Source organism: Leuresthes tenuis, unplaced genomic scaffold (assembly GCF_036924035.1).
Source record: "Leuresthes tenuis unplaced genomic scaffold, fLeuTen1.0.hap1 SCAF_18, whole genome shotgun sequence".
NCBI classification, from domain to species: domain Eukaryota; kingdom Metazoa; phylum Chordata; class Actinopteri; order Atheriniformes; family Atherinopsidae; genus Leuresthes; species Leuresthes tenuis.
In genome coordinates, this window is record NW_027325372.1 from 6200142 (window position 1) to 6215145 (window position 15004).

Here is a 15004-nt window from a genome sequence, read left to right on the forward strand (position 1 = left end):
AAGCAGTAAACTGCCAACCAGATATTGATAACAAGATAAGATGTCTACTGATGTGTAATATCATTCTCCAGCCCTGTGGCAGTTGCATAATTAAGATATATGTTCTAACTTTTTGATGTTTACTCATAACATTTAGTTTTATTAGCTTTTAGCTGATTCCAAGACCTGGTAAGTAATTTCATATATGCGATTTAACAAGAAAAAGACAGATGCTCTGCATGTAGAACTTGTAATGCAGCTCAACAGTTGTTTTTATGACCAGAACCTGCATCATTTAACCCCACTTTGTAAAAATCAAGTGATTTGCCAGGATGTTGGACCAATATATGAACAAAATTCAAAGTTACGTTCATCCATTTTCAATAAAGTAAAAATTCAGTTTAGGTTCATTCAAACAGCTCTGTTTGTTTCAATATGAGGCTAAAACCTAACCGGATTACACCGGAAAAACTGAAATTAGAATGAAATTTTAACTCGATGATAGCATGTAACATGTAACATAATTTACAAAGGCTCGGCACAGGCTCTCTTTTGTGTGTGTTTCTTCTTTTGTTTTCTTTTTTTAGGCTTCTGATATTGCTATAATACTGCTATAATACGCTGTTGATTCACTAAATATAGGATCCTAAAGATGCATTTTCTACAGGCATCATAGTGGGGTGTGTTCACTACATCAGCCTAACAATTCTTATTTATTTCCTAAAGTATCTCATATTTTAGTGACTGAGTTGACAGGTGTGCATTTGTGGCATCCCCACACCAGAGGCTGTCGTGCCTCCATGGTTGAGTCTGAACACGGGTCCCACATCAGCCTTTTCATCCTGATAATAAAGAGCTGCCAGCTGCTTGCACCAGCAGCTTGTTAAATGAGATCTCTTATCAAAGTGCGAACAGCTGTGAGTCCTGTTTGGCAGTCTGGTCAGGTTATGAATCACCAAGTGCTGCACTCAATAGCTACCACCTAAATAGGAAGGAAAAAACTGGCAGGCTTCCTCTGCCTCTTTGCAATTCTCGCTGTGTGGTTCTCAGCCGCCAAGGGAGCGCTACCAGCCACTAAAGGAAAAAAAAGAAAATTAAGAAAGTATCGCATTAGATGTTATTGATGTCTAGGCGGCGATAATCCCTATTTATTTTCACTGATGGAATCTGATCTTAGTCTGGTGATATCTATAAATTATCACTTGTTAGTTCTGTAGCAATCAAATGACGTCAAACTTAATTAAACTGCAGATTTCTACTTTCCAAACACTTCAGTATCATAAATGAGATGTAAAAGATGTTAAAATGTTCAATTTTGTTCACACTACAGCAAGAAAAAGAATACACACGAGTGTCATAATGTCCAGCGAGATCAAAAGTGGGATCTCACTGATACGAATGGACACTCGCCATTTCTGGGTCTTTCAGATTTTAGGACATTCTAAGGACTAATCATTTCCCTCTCTTTATTATAATTTGAAGTCATATTGGCCTCAAGTTCCCTGACATTTAAAAACTTTGAAGTGCTTTTGTCTTTGCTTTATGCCTCTCTGACTGCCTGTCTATTTTCCCTGTAATGGGAAAATATATGTAATGAGAATTTTCATTGTCATTGCCAACTTCTCAGCAATAGTTTTTTATTTGTTGTGTTTCCACTGCTTTCATCCTCGGACATTTCCTGATTCCGGCTGACTACCTGTCTTTTTTTAAAACGTTAAAATCACAATTATCTGAAACTATCTGTTTTGATAAAAAAAATCTGAATAATATATTGATGACAATATGACCACCTTTATTCTTCAACACAGCTTGAACCCTCTTTGACAAGTTCTCATGTTATTTCTTGAAGTAGTCTCCAAAAATAGTCCTGCAGGCTTCCTGAAGGACATTCTGAAGCTCTTCTTTGGACGTTGGCTGCGTTGTTGTTCTATTTGCTGTCAAAATTATCCCACAATGGGTCAATAATTTTGAGGTCTGGGTTATAGGGAAGATTCATCACTCCATGAGACCTGCTGCCAGATGTCTGTTTTTCAGTCCAGTTATTGTGTCATTTGGCATACCTCCGCCTTTTTTCTCTGTTTCCCTTCCTTAAGAATGACTTCATGACAGAACCGAACAGTATGGATCAACTGAAGGTCCAGATGCATGTCTCAGGTCCTGTGTCTGGTCTTTGCTGGATTATTTTTCCCTATTTCTTCAGGACATCCATTTCAAATGCTATTTATTTGCTGTGGATAGTATTTTTAGGCCACTTCTGGAGTCTCACAGTCCTCCACTTGTCAAGTGTCCTCATTTTTTTAAGGGCACACTGCACACCATGTGAGATACGTCAACTTTTCAGCCAAAATATATTTGAGATTCACATTTTTGGTGCAAAAATACAATTTTCTTCCTGTCATATTGTCTATGGCATTTTGCATTTATGCATTTAAAGAAATGGGATCAAAATGTGTCCTTGCTACTTGTAGCTATTACCAAATTGTTATGTAAAGACACAACACTGGTTCATTCCTTGAATTAGATGTCTTTTTAATGTCTGGATGATCTATAGGTCAGTGTAAAGTGGCTTAACAAACAAAACACCTTGATGCTGTTATTTGTTGTCTGGAGAGACAAATTTGATTAACTCACTTGCAAAAAGCGGTCCGAAGATTTTCTTGCAGCGTAAACATCTCCATACTGGTAACACTGAGTTATCTTGAAGTAAATTTAACTTATAGAATCTGAGGAGGCCAAAAAAATATTTGTTTAGTACAGGATTTGATGAAGACAAAACCAGTTTATATTATTCAGGTGGAATTACTATGGTGATATGTGTCTTCTAGGTGTGTCATAAAAGCCTGTTATACATATATTAGCTTCATGACTCTTTACGGTTCTTTCTCCAGATTTATCACCCCAGTGGTTAAAAAGTAAAACGCACTTCCAAATGCGCACACACAACATTTTGTCACTGAGTCAGAATCCCTTAGAGCTGCAAACTTCTAAATACTAAAACTTTGTTATGTCCATTCTGATGACTCTGCCCCTGTTATTCCAGATGTCAGTGTCTGCAGAGTTGCCACGGGGTAACCCAACTCTGCTGCCATCTGTCCACAGACAGCTGGGATCCCAAACTCACTGAAGCTTCATTATTTCCCTGCACTGTTTCATTCAGTGTCCAATAAAACAAAGCTGCCGGGCATCAAGTGCAATGCCGTCGTGTGTGAACAAAGTTGTGGCTATTACTGCTCGGCAATAAAATAATGTCTCAGGGGGTAAAAACTTTGTCCAGGGAGAATTAAAAAGTTTTGGTTGTTTTTCTGTCACAGATTTTCTTTAGCTTCTTTTCCAGTTTTAGAAAATCCAACTCTCGTCGTCAGTAAATCTTCATGCCAAACTTAACACCGTCCACACTTTTCTTAGTTTCTTACTAGCTCTTATTTTAGCCAAACACATTAAAACATACATTTCCATCTGGGAAGAATGATCACATAGTCTGAGATTTAATATCCCTCACTTGTTTAGCCATCACAATTTGGTCTTAATCAAAGTTATGTTATGTTTATGTAGTTTTTCTACCTCCAAAATATCAACGTCAAGAACTGACTTTTCCCTTATTGCCTAATACATCCTAAAGTTTTTCACCGTATCATAACATTGTCACAGTACCTGAGGGTTAGACTCTGCCTTTCTTTACTGAGGTAAGTTTTGTTTGGCCACAGTTCTCTGCAGTGTAACAGATGTGTTGCCATACTGATATGGTCATGTTAAATTGACTCCTGTCACCTGTGTACTTCTCAGTGCTCCCCACTATTTGCCTTCAAGGCTTTCCATTCCAGCAAAAGAAAATAGATGAAGCTTATCATTGTGGGTCTGCTTGGGGCCTCTTTCAACACAGAATTGGGTTCCTGAATCACATAAATATTGAATGAAAATATGTTTACATTTACAAAGAGGTGGAGTAAAAATCAGAGGTGTAGCTGGAAGTAGTTTATTCAAACTATGTGACTCTGTGACAGCTTAGAGGTTTGCTGCCTTTTTCATCAGACTGGGCTGAAATTGATTTGTCGAGGCCTGCAGTGTTTGTCTGACTTGCACGTCTGAGAAAGAGTTTTCTTTAGAAAGTAGAAAGGTTTGTGGATGGAGTCAGGCTAGACTGTGCATGCTCAGAATGCAAACTGGCCTGACAGAGACTCAGAAGCTGGGACACACAGAGCCTGTCGTAGTGGGAGACCACTACAGGAATCTGAAAACTGATGTTCATCAGCCCTAAGGATAGGAAAGGATTTCTCCCACGTACAAAACAACAATCGCATTAGTCACCTGAAGACAGAACAGGCATCAAAATAAGTTCAGTGTTCAGTCATATGTATATGATCAAATATCAGTTATGTAGGTCTGCATGAAGGTCATCATCACTGAAATGTTGTACAGTTTACTGAGGTATTTCTGCCTTTAAGGTATCTGCGTGCTAGTATGATTTGAGATTGGTTGAGACTGTGATGCAGCATCCTTGTTTGTCAAGTACTAAATTAACTGTAGCTGCTAAAACAATTGGCATCCATTTCATATTTTCTACAAACTGCTCTCCATTTGAATATCGTTGTAACAGTACAGACAAAGAAAGAGAAAAAAGTACAGAGAAAAAAAAAGATAGAGAACTCCTGTGGGTTATGATTCAAAGTAAAACGTAATAATATACACTTTTAGATGATTATAATTTATCAAAAAGAGTTGTTGAAAGAGAACCAGGGAGAGATAAATAATGCTATAACAAGCAGCAGCGGAGCCGGGGAAGAAAGAAGCAGATATGAAAAGAGAAAATGAGCCCACAGGGTAAGAAAGCAGATTAACATGTCTGCAGCACAAAAACAGTGCTTCACTGGGACGAATGAATCATTTCGGGATCAGTTTTAACAAAAGGCCAACTCAGCTGACATTTGAGACAGAAACTTGGGCATAATTAACCTCTGCAGCACCTGAAACCTTAAACTCCACTGCAGAAACTCTCACTGGCTCACCCCTATTAAAAGGCTAATGCAGTTTTGTTTGTTCGGTCCTAGGTTCTGAAGATTCCTTAATTCCCATTTTCTTTTCAGTTTATTCTTGAATCCATCGTCTGTCACTTAACAGCAAAGGGAAAAAAATGACCGGCTGTCTTTTCGTTGTGGTGTTTGTGTGTGTGTGTGTTTTAGGCTCAAAAGTGGGCTAAAATACTTTTAATTTTTTTTATCCAGTCAAGGTTCTGGTGAAGTTCTCAGGATTAATTTTCTTGTAAAACCTGCTGCAGCATATGCCATCAGCAAACTACCTTGCCTTTTCTAATAGTGAGACAGTGATATGTGTAATCTGGCAGGAAAATAACCAGGAAAATGAATCATTTAAGGGGTGTCATGGATTCAGTTGAAAAAGAACAATCCAAACATAGCAAGGATATAACAAGAATTTAGTGATGAGGTGCAGAAATATGAAGTGCTTTACCTGAATATTCAAGAAAAGATTATAGCATCACAACCGTTTCAACGTTTTTATCGGCAGGTGAGCTTTGGGTGGTGAAATATGGCATCTGTGCAGTGCGACTTAAGATGGGGACATTTAATATTTAAGACTGTAGCTGTCTTTCAAACCTGTTTAAAGTGTTTTCTTCTTCCTTTTGCTTACAGAGGACTGTGCCCACTGGTCAGAATAGCCTGGTTCTGCAGCCTCTCCTGTCAGATACTGAGTACAAAGTCACAATAACCGCTGTTTATTCTGAGGGAGATGGACCAACTGCCTCAGAAATGGGACGGACACGTAAGTCACATTGTTGCATTTCTTACTTTAAATGTGTTCATTTTGACCCAGTTCTAATCGTTGTATTTCATAACAAAATCAAATGATATAGAGAAAGTTGTCTCATTCAGTGATACATTTACAGCAAATTACCATCTACCTCTGCACCTCCTTTCAGCTTTGCACATTTTTACAGCGTAGCTGTACTGTTCTGGCTTAGTCTTACCAGTCTTGCAGCATTATTTCTGCTAATAGCTGACAGATGATTAATTCACTACCTACTCAGCTGCAAAAAAAAGAAAGATGCAGTTGGTGTAACGTTTAACAGCTAAAGAGTCCCTCAGAAGTTGGTAAAGTACATTAACATAATAAAACAAGAGCGAATGCTTGTCAGAAAACTAATGTTGTGTCTGGCACACTCAGGCCACAATAAAAGTGTGAGAAAAATAATAGTTTCCTGACAACATAATAAAGAAAATGTAGTCAAATGCTACCGTAATTACATCTGGCTTAAACAAACAAACTCAATCAAACCAAATTAAATCAAGCCAAATTGGATGCCTGAAAGGCATCTAAGAGATATATGATGAAAATAAAAAAACATGTGGAGCTTGACAAGAACATTTCAAAGCAACAGTGCATGTGAGAACCCTGCTTATATTATAATGTATGTTGAAACTGAGAATGTACTGCGCCATCACAGCTGGAGTTGTGAAAAAGCAAATGCTGGATAATATGTTCATCATGTTAACTGGAGAGGAACGGATATGCTAATGGTCACAAACATGCAAGAGTATCCTCATCTTTAAACATGGGTTGTTTCAGTGTATGGACACCCAACCTTTGCTAGCTTTCAAGTTCTAAGTGACTTGGGGAGTCATGATGCCCTCAATGGCTGTCATTTACTAAAACTAAACTTTAGTTACTCTGACACAAATAAAGAAATATAAGCAGTGCATAAACACAATTGCAATTCTTATTCCTTAGAGTCTTTTCTTAGTAAAATAACTATTTTGAAAGAAGTAGTAGAGTGGATTTAGGAGCGTCTGACCTATTCCTCTATTCCTATTCCCCCAAAATGAAATAGCTCATTCCTATTTTGAACTTTGAATCCCAGGAGAAACAAAAAAGGAAAACAGTTAACTCAATGACGTTGCCTAATACTAATCATAAATATAAATTATGTGTTTTTAAAGAGTTTTTAAAGAATTTCTTGGTAAAAGTGAGTTAATTTTTCAAAATCTGTTGATGACGTTTGTTGATTAAAGCAATTTTAAGTGCTCCTATTGTGAATATTGTTTTTTTTTTTTAATGACACATTACTACTGTCAGTTTGAAGAAAAATCATATCTAATTAAAAATAAATTCTAGTATATTCCAAATAAATCCAACCAGAGTGGAATTACTGAGCAGCTAATTACTCTCAAGACAATTTCAGGGGAGGAAAATGAGAAAGCAAACTGTGTGCTCTGTGTAGCTCTGTGCAACATTCATTTTCTTTATTGTGCAGGTAAAGGCAAAAAAAAAGATATGCAGGAACAATGCTTATTTTCTCCTACCATAAATGCTGAAGCAGGGGCTCATGATTTTCTCTGCTGTCAAGTGCAATACAGAACAAACACTCGACTTTCAGCAAAAAAAGAAACTCTAAATCTAAGTAATTTATCTTTTCACTCTGTCCCATCTTGTCTCCCTGTGCTGCACATTACACACATTAGCAGGCGCTAACGATGCTCCCTACTTTTTAAGCGACAGGCCCCCGACACCTGGTGATGAATGGTTCCTGTTAGCCAGTGAGGGATGAGATGATCGCCCTGGGAAAAATGACAGGGAATGCAGAGATGGGGACGATGGGGTTTTTTTAGGGTGAAGACAGATGATGTGACAAAAGAAGCCGATGTAATCTGGGGAGTTTAACTTGTGAAGGACGGCATGAACACTGAGGGAGGCGTGACAGGGAATGCAGAGGGGGCGATTGGGTTTTTGCCCCAAACTGAAGATAGATAATATGACAGAAATGGCAGGCTAATCTGAGGGTTAGATCCAGTGAGGGATGATGTGATTAGTGAGAGAGGTGTGGGAGGAATATAGAGAGGGTAACAGGCTTTTCAGTGGTCAAAGAAAGAGGAAAATAATGGCATGATGTGACAGAAAAGTCTTGACCAAGTGGACAGTTAAACTCAACAGTTAGGGGTTAAGTTGATCATTAATGATCAAATGATACGTCCTCCAGATCAGACATCATAAATGAGAAGTGCAATACATTCCGTTAATTATGATTTGACAAACATCAAATTAATTGCATAAAGTTGATGTCTAGTCTAGTTCATCGAGTGTGGCTTTCCACTTCTGAAAATGTCCAACAGGATTTTGAAATTGTTGCCTAAAGCGAAAGCATACTCAGCAAGTGAATCGTTTTTTCCTCACCTTGAATGTTTTTAGTGACACATATTGATGAGTTATTTAATCTAAAATTGTATAAGAAATAGTTTCTAAATAAGCTGTTATCTTGGTCTAGCAGAAGAAGGCACAGGATCAAGTGTTTGCTCAGTCAGATACATCCAGCTCTAGTTTTCTGTCAAAGGAATGAAGAGCACCTGCCAATCACAGGTCATGACACTGTTGACACCGGTGCTCACAAAATCCAACAACACCCTTTAGACTCATACCATGAGGGAGATATGACAGAGAATCTGAGACTTGAAGCAATGAGGAATTAATTGATGTCTGACAAATTACCTCTGAGGATTTTGATTTTCAAAGCAGATTTGGGGTTTTGTGTCTGAATGGAGAGCTAGTTGATCCAAGAGCGTCTTTAAGCACCCGAGGACTTGTCTGTGCTTGCAAAGAAATATCTGTCGGCATCACTCTCAGCCCATAGAGTGAAGGATTTTGGGTATTTCATCAACACAGATGAAGTTGTGCGCAGTCGTCCTGAAACCTAGTGTAACCCTCAGAGATGAGAAGATGCGTATATCGAATGCTGATTAGTTGAAAATCTGCTTGAACTGTGAGGGATTGACAGCCAACTATTTATTCACAAAGAGGATGAGATAATAACTGAAAAGCAAGCAAGAAGCAAAGACTATAACTTCACTGTACGATCTTCATTATTTCATTGTTTCAAGACCTAATTGCACTCATAAAATCTTTTTTATGGCAGTGCAAAGCTAAAGAACCAAAAACAGCACCAATACAACCAAGAGCAGCCTGTAGGTCCAATTGTTCCAATTATCTCTGAGACAACCCTATAACATATGTTAGCAAAGCCACAATGCAGAGAGGTTACCGTGGCGAACATAAACGGGACTTCAGGCCGCTAAAGATAATTATTGATCAACCAGTTCTCAGCTGAGATACAAAACTACAAATCCTCTTTTAAAATTCTCGGATGTCTTTTAATCAGACATCAATTCATTCCACATAATTGTGTGAGTATTTGACACTTGATGAGAGTACCAGCGGGCAGTGTCATGGCTGAGGATTGACGGGTGCTTTTCTTTCAAAGACAAGAAACTAGTACAGGCTGCATCATAATGAGCGAACACCCATTTCTGTGCTGTCTTCTGCAAGACAAAGATAACAGCTTATTTAGAAGCTTTCTCCTAACCCCTCAGCATTAACCCCTAACCCTAAGCATAAATGTGCAAGAAGGAAATCAAAGAAGCGTGATGGCAGTCTGGATATTTGACCCTAAGGTTGTTTTGTTTGACACTATTTTCAAAGTGAAGAAAATTCACCTAAAGTTATTATTTTACTCTTTTATTGTGAATCTTTGTTAAATATTTGCAATTGATCTTAAGGTTATGTTTATGATTTTAAGACAAAAAAAAAAAGATCAAACAACAACAAGCAAAAAAATGTCCTCCCTCCGCCTGTCCTGGTGGTGTGAGTGTGGGCTGTCAAATGGATATTATGAAGCCTTAAAAGCCCACCTGTAAGAAATGCTTCATTTTGGCCGAGAACCTGAAAACTAGGTAGCAACTTAGTGTATTCTTAAGAACAATTAGGTAACAGGTGCGTGTACTGTGACCTATGTCCCCAAACTGAGTCTAGATGCAGGATTATTATCTTTGCCTTTAAAAATGGTCCCTTAAGTCATGAATGAGCTTCTGTGCCCAGAAAGTTTAATTACATCTCCAGTTTCTCATTACGGGCAAACACATCGTGGGAGGGAAGCACAGAGAGCACAGAGGATGATGGGAATTTGTTACAGGTGCAGGAAGGGCACAGTGGAGATGGATAATACAGGAGAAGAGGAGGTTATAACATGGGGATTTGAACATATGAGTTTGCAGCTGATACTGATGGGAGACCACGGCGCAGAGTGTGATTGGTTTTTTAATGGCGAATGAGCACAGAGGGTGAAGAGGGAAAATGAGGGAGAAGAGCTGGTGTAATTTGGAGGTTTCAGTTCATGAGAATCTCTGATACTCAGCTCAGGGTGGAATGATGGAACATGGAGAGAATAATGGGAGGTTTGCTGCACTTTAAATGTGAAACCGAACAGCTAGCAGATTCATTCAGGGATTTAAACCTGAGAAGTTTCACGTTTTCCATTAACCAAGGGGATCTGCCTGGGATCTGAATCTATCAGAAGGAGCTGCAAAAAGACTGCAGATGTACTGTTTGTGATAGTACAGATGGCTTGAAAATCACAATTCCTAAAAGAAAAAGCGACTTTACTTTAAAATAAGCTCTGTCCCAGTTGCCATCTGGTGATAAGTCCTCTGATTTTAATTTATTTAGATGTACTCTGTTATAGGAGAGGGACTTAACACTTTTCACTGTGCTGACTATTGAAATTTTCTGAAGTCTTATGAAGTTTTATCAAATTTCCATGCTTTTCCTGACTCTTTATTATCTTTTTCTTGCCAGCTTGGTTTCTGTCCTTCTCCCAGCACATTTCTCTCTGCTGAATGATGACATTGTTCATCATTAAAGCACCTTTTAATAAGTCTATGCTGAGAATTAAGTTTATATGAAACAATCCGTCAACAGATTTGGTTTTTACATAGATTTTCTGTTTGGTAAAAATGTTGCTCTCTGTGTTTCTTTCTCTTTCTCTTCCCCACTGCCCTCTTGTCTCATTCACTTTTAAATGTTCTTTTTTTCTGTTTCATTTGTCATATTTTCTGTGTATTTGTAAACCTGTGTTTAGTACTGATGGAAAAGAAAACCCAAATTAACTTCTAAAACTACAATGTATTTTCACTTAATGCTGTTAATCCTTAAACCTGTTTCATATTAGGCCTAGAGAGGCATGGAGACTTGCGTTATTTATATATTATTTTGTCTCATTGTTAATGTTTCAATTAAAAACATAAAATCTGTCTTTTTTCTTGTGGTATATTTCACTTTCTCCTTCCCCCACCTTAGTTCCTCTTTCAGCTCCTAAGAACCTGCGGGTGTCAGAGGAATGGTACAACCGCTTCAGGATCAGCTGGGATGTTCCACCTTCACCAACCATGGGGTACAGGATCGTCTACCAGCCCCTTTCTGGTAATTAACACATACCTACACAAACTGTTTAATACATTAGACTAAAAGTAAAACTTAGAATGTTTAATTACATTTACCCTGTGTAGTATAGATTATTGTTCTAGTGCAGATATTCAGTAAAATATATGTACCCTTTTCAATGATTTTAGAATGATTTTGATTAACTGAGTGATGACCCTGCAGGTCAATCTGCTAGAGACCAATGATGAATACGGGTTCTCAAGAAATTTTGATCACAAGACTTGTATAGACAGACTTGTGATTTTGGTCTTTTACAGATTAGCTATATGTCATATCAAACCTGATTTTATTTAACAGTAAGTTTTCTTCTTGGAAGTGTGGAATGAGTGAGCCAAACAGACTTCTGCAGCCTAAATCTACTGATCTTAAGCTTCTCTGCCCACAGCTGATGGCTCAAGGCTATGGTAGTTGCTTCTAGCATAAAATACACCTGAATTATTGACTTAAAGTACCTGTCAGTAGTTCATTTGAAGTCTGCAGATTTTTTCAAGGTCAAAGGATTAGGTGCATGTACCAAAGAGGACGTACGTTCATCCTCTGCTCTTGCTAGATTTGAATCTAATTGTCCCCTCTGAACCTGCTGCTCTGTGCTTCTTACCTTCATGGGTCATTTACTCTTCCTTGACATGCATTCTCAATTATCTTGCCCCTTTGCAGCCCCTGGACCAGCTCTGGAGACCTTTGTCGGGGAGGATGTGAACACCATGCTGATTGTCAACCTACTGAGCGGAACAGAGTACAGTGTCAAAGTCATTGCATCCTACACCACTGGATCCAGTGAGGCCCTCTCAGGGAGGGCAAAGACCTGTAAGTTCATTATCCTTTTCTCAGAATTAAAGTTACTGCTTAGATCTGTTGCTGTTGGACATAAATGTTGGCTACTGACAATTTTTATACAGATTTTTGAGTAAATTACCAGTCAGCATAACTTATAAGTTGTATGATAGTGGTTCATGGAATAACTTCATCACAACTTTAAAAGATTGCTTTACTAGTATCATTGTGAACACTAGAAGTTTTTTTAAAAACCAATACTATTGAAAATTTTGAATTGGTATCTAATATGAACGATGCATTTCAGAAGTTAAGAGAAAACTACACACTGTTACTCTCACTTATACAGATGGTTATAATTTGCCTTCATCATTCAAAATTAAAAAAGCCACCTGGTGACGAGCAATGACTTTCTTAATACCAGTGGGGGTGTCTGAAAAGATTTCTACAATATTTCAAAGTTTCCTCATTTGTACATTTTGTATCTTAAAAATGTATATATATTTATATATGGAAGTCAAAATTTGGAGATTCTAAGTCAAAATTGTAACTTGAAGGATTGTGATTGTGTTCATCACTGTGGTGAAACTGGGATTCAATGCTAATTTTATCAGTATTTCTCTGCTCACAGACAGTTTTTCAGTAACTCGAGTGCTTGGTTGACATTTTCTACCCGTCTTCTTTGTCTATGTACAACAATCTCTTTTAATCTGATTAGAGCAGCAACCAGACATCTACAAATGTCAAACTCTTTATATTCAACTGATACTTCTCATAGCAACTTCATCTAATTCTATACCAGTCCTGGAATGAACTGTAGAGGCTTTGGATTTAAGTTATCTCATTGGCTATGTAAAGTCTCCCCAGAGCTTTTTGAGTGCCCGCTTCTTAAGTACAATCATTTGAGCTGGAGCCTGGATTTCCCTCTCCTGCATGATAATTAACCTCTTCACAGCAATCTGGACCATTGGTGAAATAGTCCATTTTGAACCTGAAAAGTCAACATTTTGATCTCTACGACAACCAAAAGAGGTCAACTGGAAGCATGTCCTTTTGAAGTGTCCTTGAATCGGACAGCAACCCCCCACACCATCATTCAATTTCATGCTTTTGTGGGTGAGGACTGTGTCAGCTAAATACACAAACATGGAGACTGTGACTTTGCATTGAAGCCAGTTCTGAATGACAATTAGGCACATCTTGGTTGAAATAAAGGACAAGTTCGGAAAGATAAAGAGGACTGATGAAGGGAACAAACTAAAAAAGATGGAGCGATTGGTTTATTTGAAAAAAGAGCAAGATGATGAGGCCCGTGTGAGGCCAGGAGGGAAATGGAGTGTGTGTCATCTTCCTCAGCAGCATGTTAATGAATCCAAGTGATGAGTGGACTGATGTGTCAATGTCAACCACCAGTACAACTATCACACTTGTTTAGCAGAAATTATGAGTGGTACTCCAGGTTTTTCTTTAAAACATGCAATGTTTTGTTTTCTGTGTAATTTTAAAACAAGCATACTATGAATTGATACCTTGTAATTGCTTCATTAATATACCACAACAGACACAACAAACTATGGAGCAGTAACCAATACCAGTATGCAACCTTGCTTGCTATGAATTCTCTGGAGAATTATCAACTCTATTCACACTTATTTAAATATTTTCCAAATTAAAGGGGGTAATTGGGGATTTTTTTTCCTTTTAAGTGGGGTTGTGTACTCATGAATAGTGAGTACCTTACCTGCAGGAAATGGCTATAATCAGGCTTTTGGATTGGAGAATCATGTAGGATATCCAATTGGTGAGAAAAGCAAACCATTCCTTAGACCAGGACCAAAAGCGAAGGAATTTTTTGACATCTAAACTCTCTACTTACACCTTAAATCACAAAGTGGCAGCTGTAGCAGTATCTCTCATGACTCTTGATGGTCCATGCACTTCAACAGTTAGCAGCCAAACGTGAAGCGGAACAGAAGTCAAAGGCTTCTATACTTAGAAAAGCTACAAATTCTTTTAGGGTTGGGAGTGTGCAAATGTAAGTAGCATCTTGGGTGAGGGGAAAATGAAGCGTGAGTTAATTGGTGTCACTTCATAAGAAATGTTAATGCTGTACTAGATAGTTACAGTGAAGGCAGAGTTCATCTGAAGCACTGTGTATTTTTATCATTGTATGATAATCACAAAGCTACTGTCCACCTGTTTGAACAGGAAACTTACGACAGACGTTTCTCAAATGATTTCTCTATGTGAATTTACCAATAATTTAGTTGTAATATAAACACAAGAGTATGAACAATATATCCAGGCCTGATAGTTTGTGTCTTGTTTTCTGTTTAAAATTGTGGACATCCTGAATAAAGAAACCATCTGATTTCTTCACTAAACGATATGGTGAGATTTTTACTGGGAAAATATGCAGATATAAATAATGCATTTGTATGGAGGTCAAAATCATGTAGATCATGTACTTGGCTCATATTGAAATTATTCTATTTTGTCAGTGGCGAGGCAAAATATACTAAGATGTACAAGGCTATTACCATCTCACAGAAATGTGCATGCTAATGTCTTTCAGCTCAGAACAAGTGCTGCTTTCAGGAGTCAGACACTGAAAGCACATACATTTCATTTGCATAAATAGACTGTGTGGGTTTATTTGGGAATGTGTACGTAAGCTATGCTTACTGTGCAAAGACAGTGCAGCTGTATTTCTCCCTACGTCTGCAAATAACTTCATAGAAATGCACTTTGGTGTCCTTGAAACCAACAAGCCACATGCTTTTTAGTCTGTCATCTGGATACATGATTTTATGTGGTTTCTCTCATGTGAGCTCAGTGCAGTTATATGTGGCAGTGTTATAGCCGTGTGGAGAGAAGAATGTATAAAGTCCTATAAATATAAAGCCCCCATAAAGCTCCAGAAAAAAAATGTCACATTGCTAATTTTGTTAGCGGTCCAGAGGCACGATATAAA

At 38.0% G+C, this 15004-nt stretch overlaps 1 protein-coding gene across 5 annotated transcripts in view; it reads left to right on the forward strand.

Moving 5' to 3' along the window:
• Positions 1 to 15004, forward strand: part of LOC140274516 (collagen alpha-1(XIV) chain-like) — a 125659-nt gene that overhangs the window by 61951 nt on the left and 48704 nt on the right. For all 5 annotated transcript variants that reach the window (XM_072369808.1, XM_072369809.1, XM_072369810.1 and 2 more), the window contains 3 exons: positions 5625 to 5754; positions 11113 to 11235; positions 11914 to 12063. In XM_072369808.1, the coding sequence (XP_072225909.1) occupies positions 5625 to 5754; positions 11113 to 11235; positions 11914 to 12063 (403 nt within the window). The remainder of the gene's footprint in view (positions 1 to 5624; positions 5755 to 11112; positions 11236 to 11913; positions 12064 to 15004) is intronic.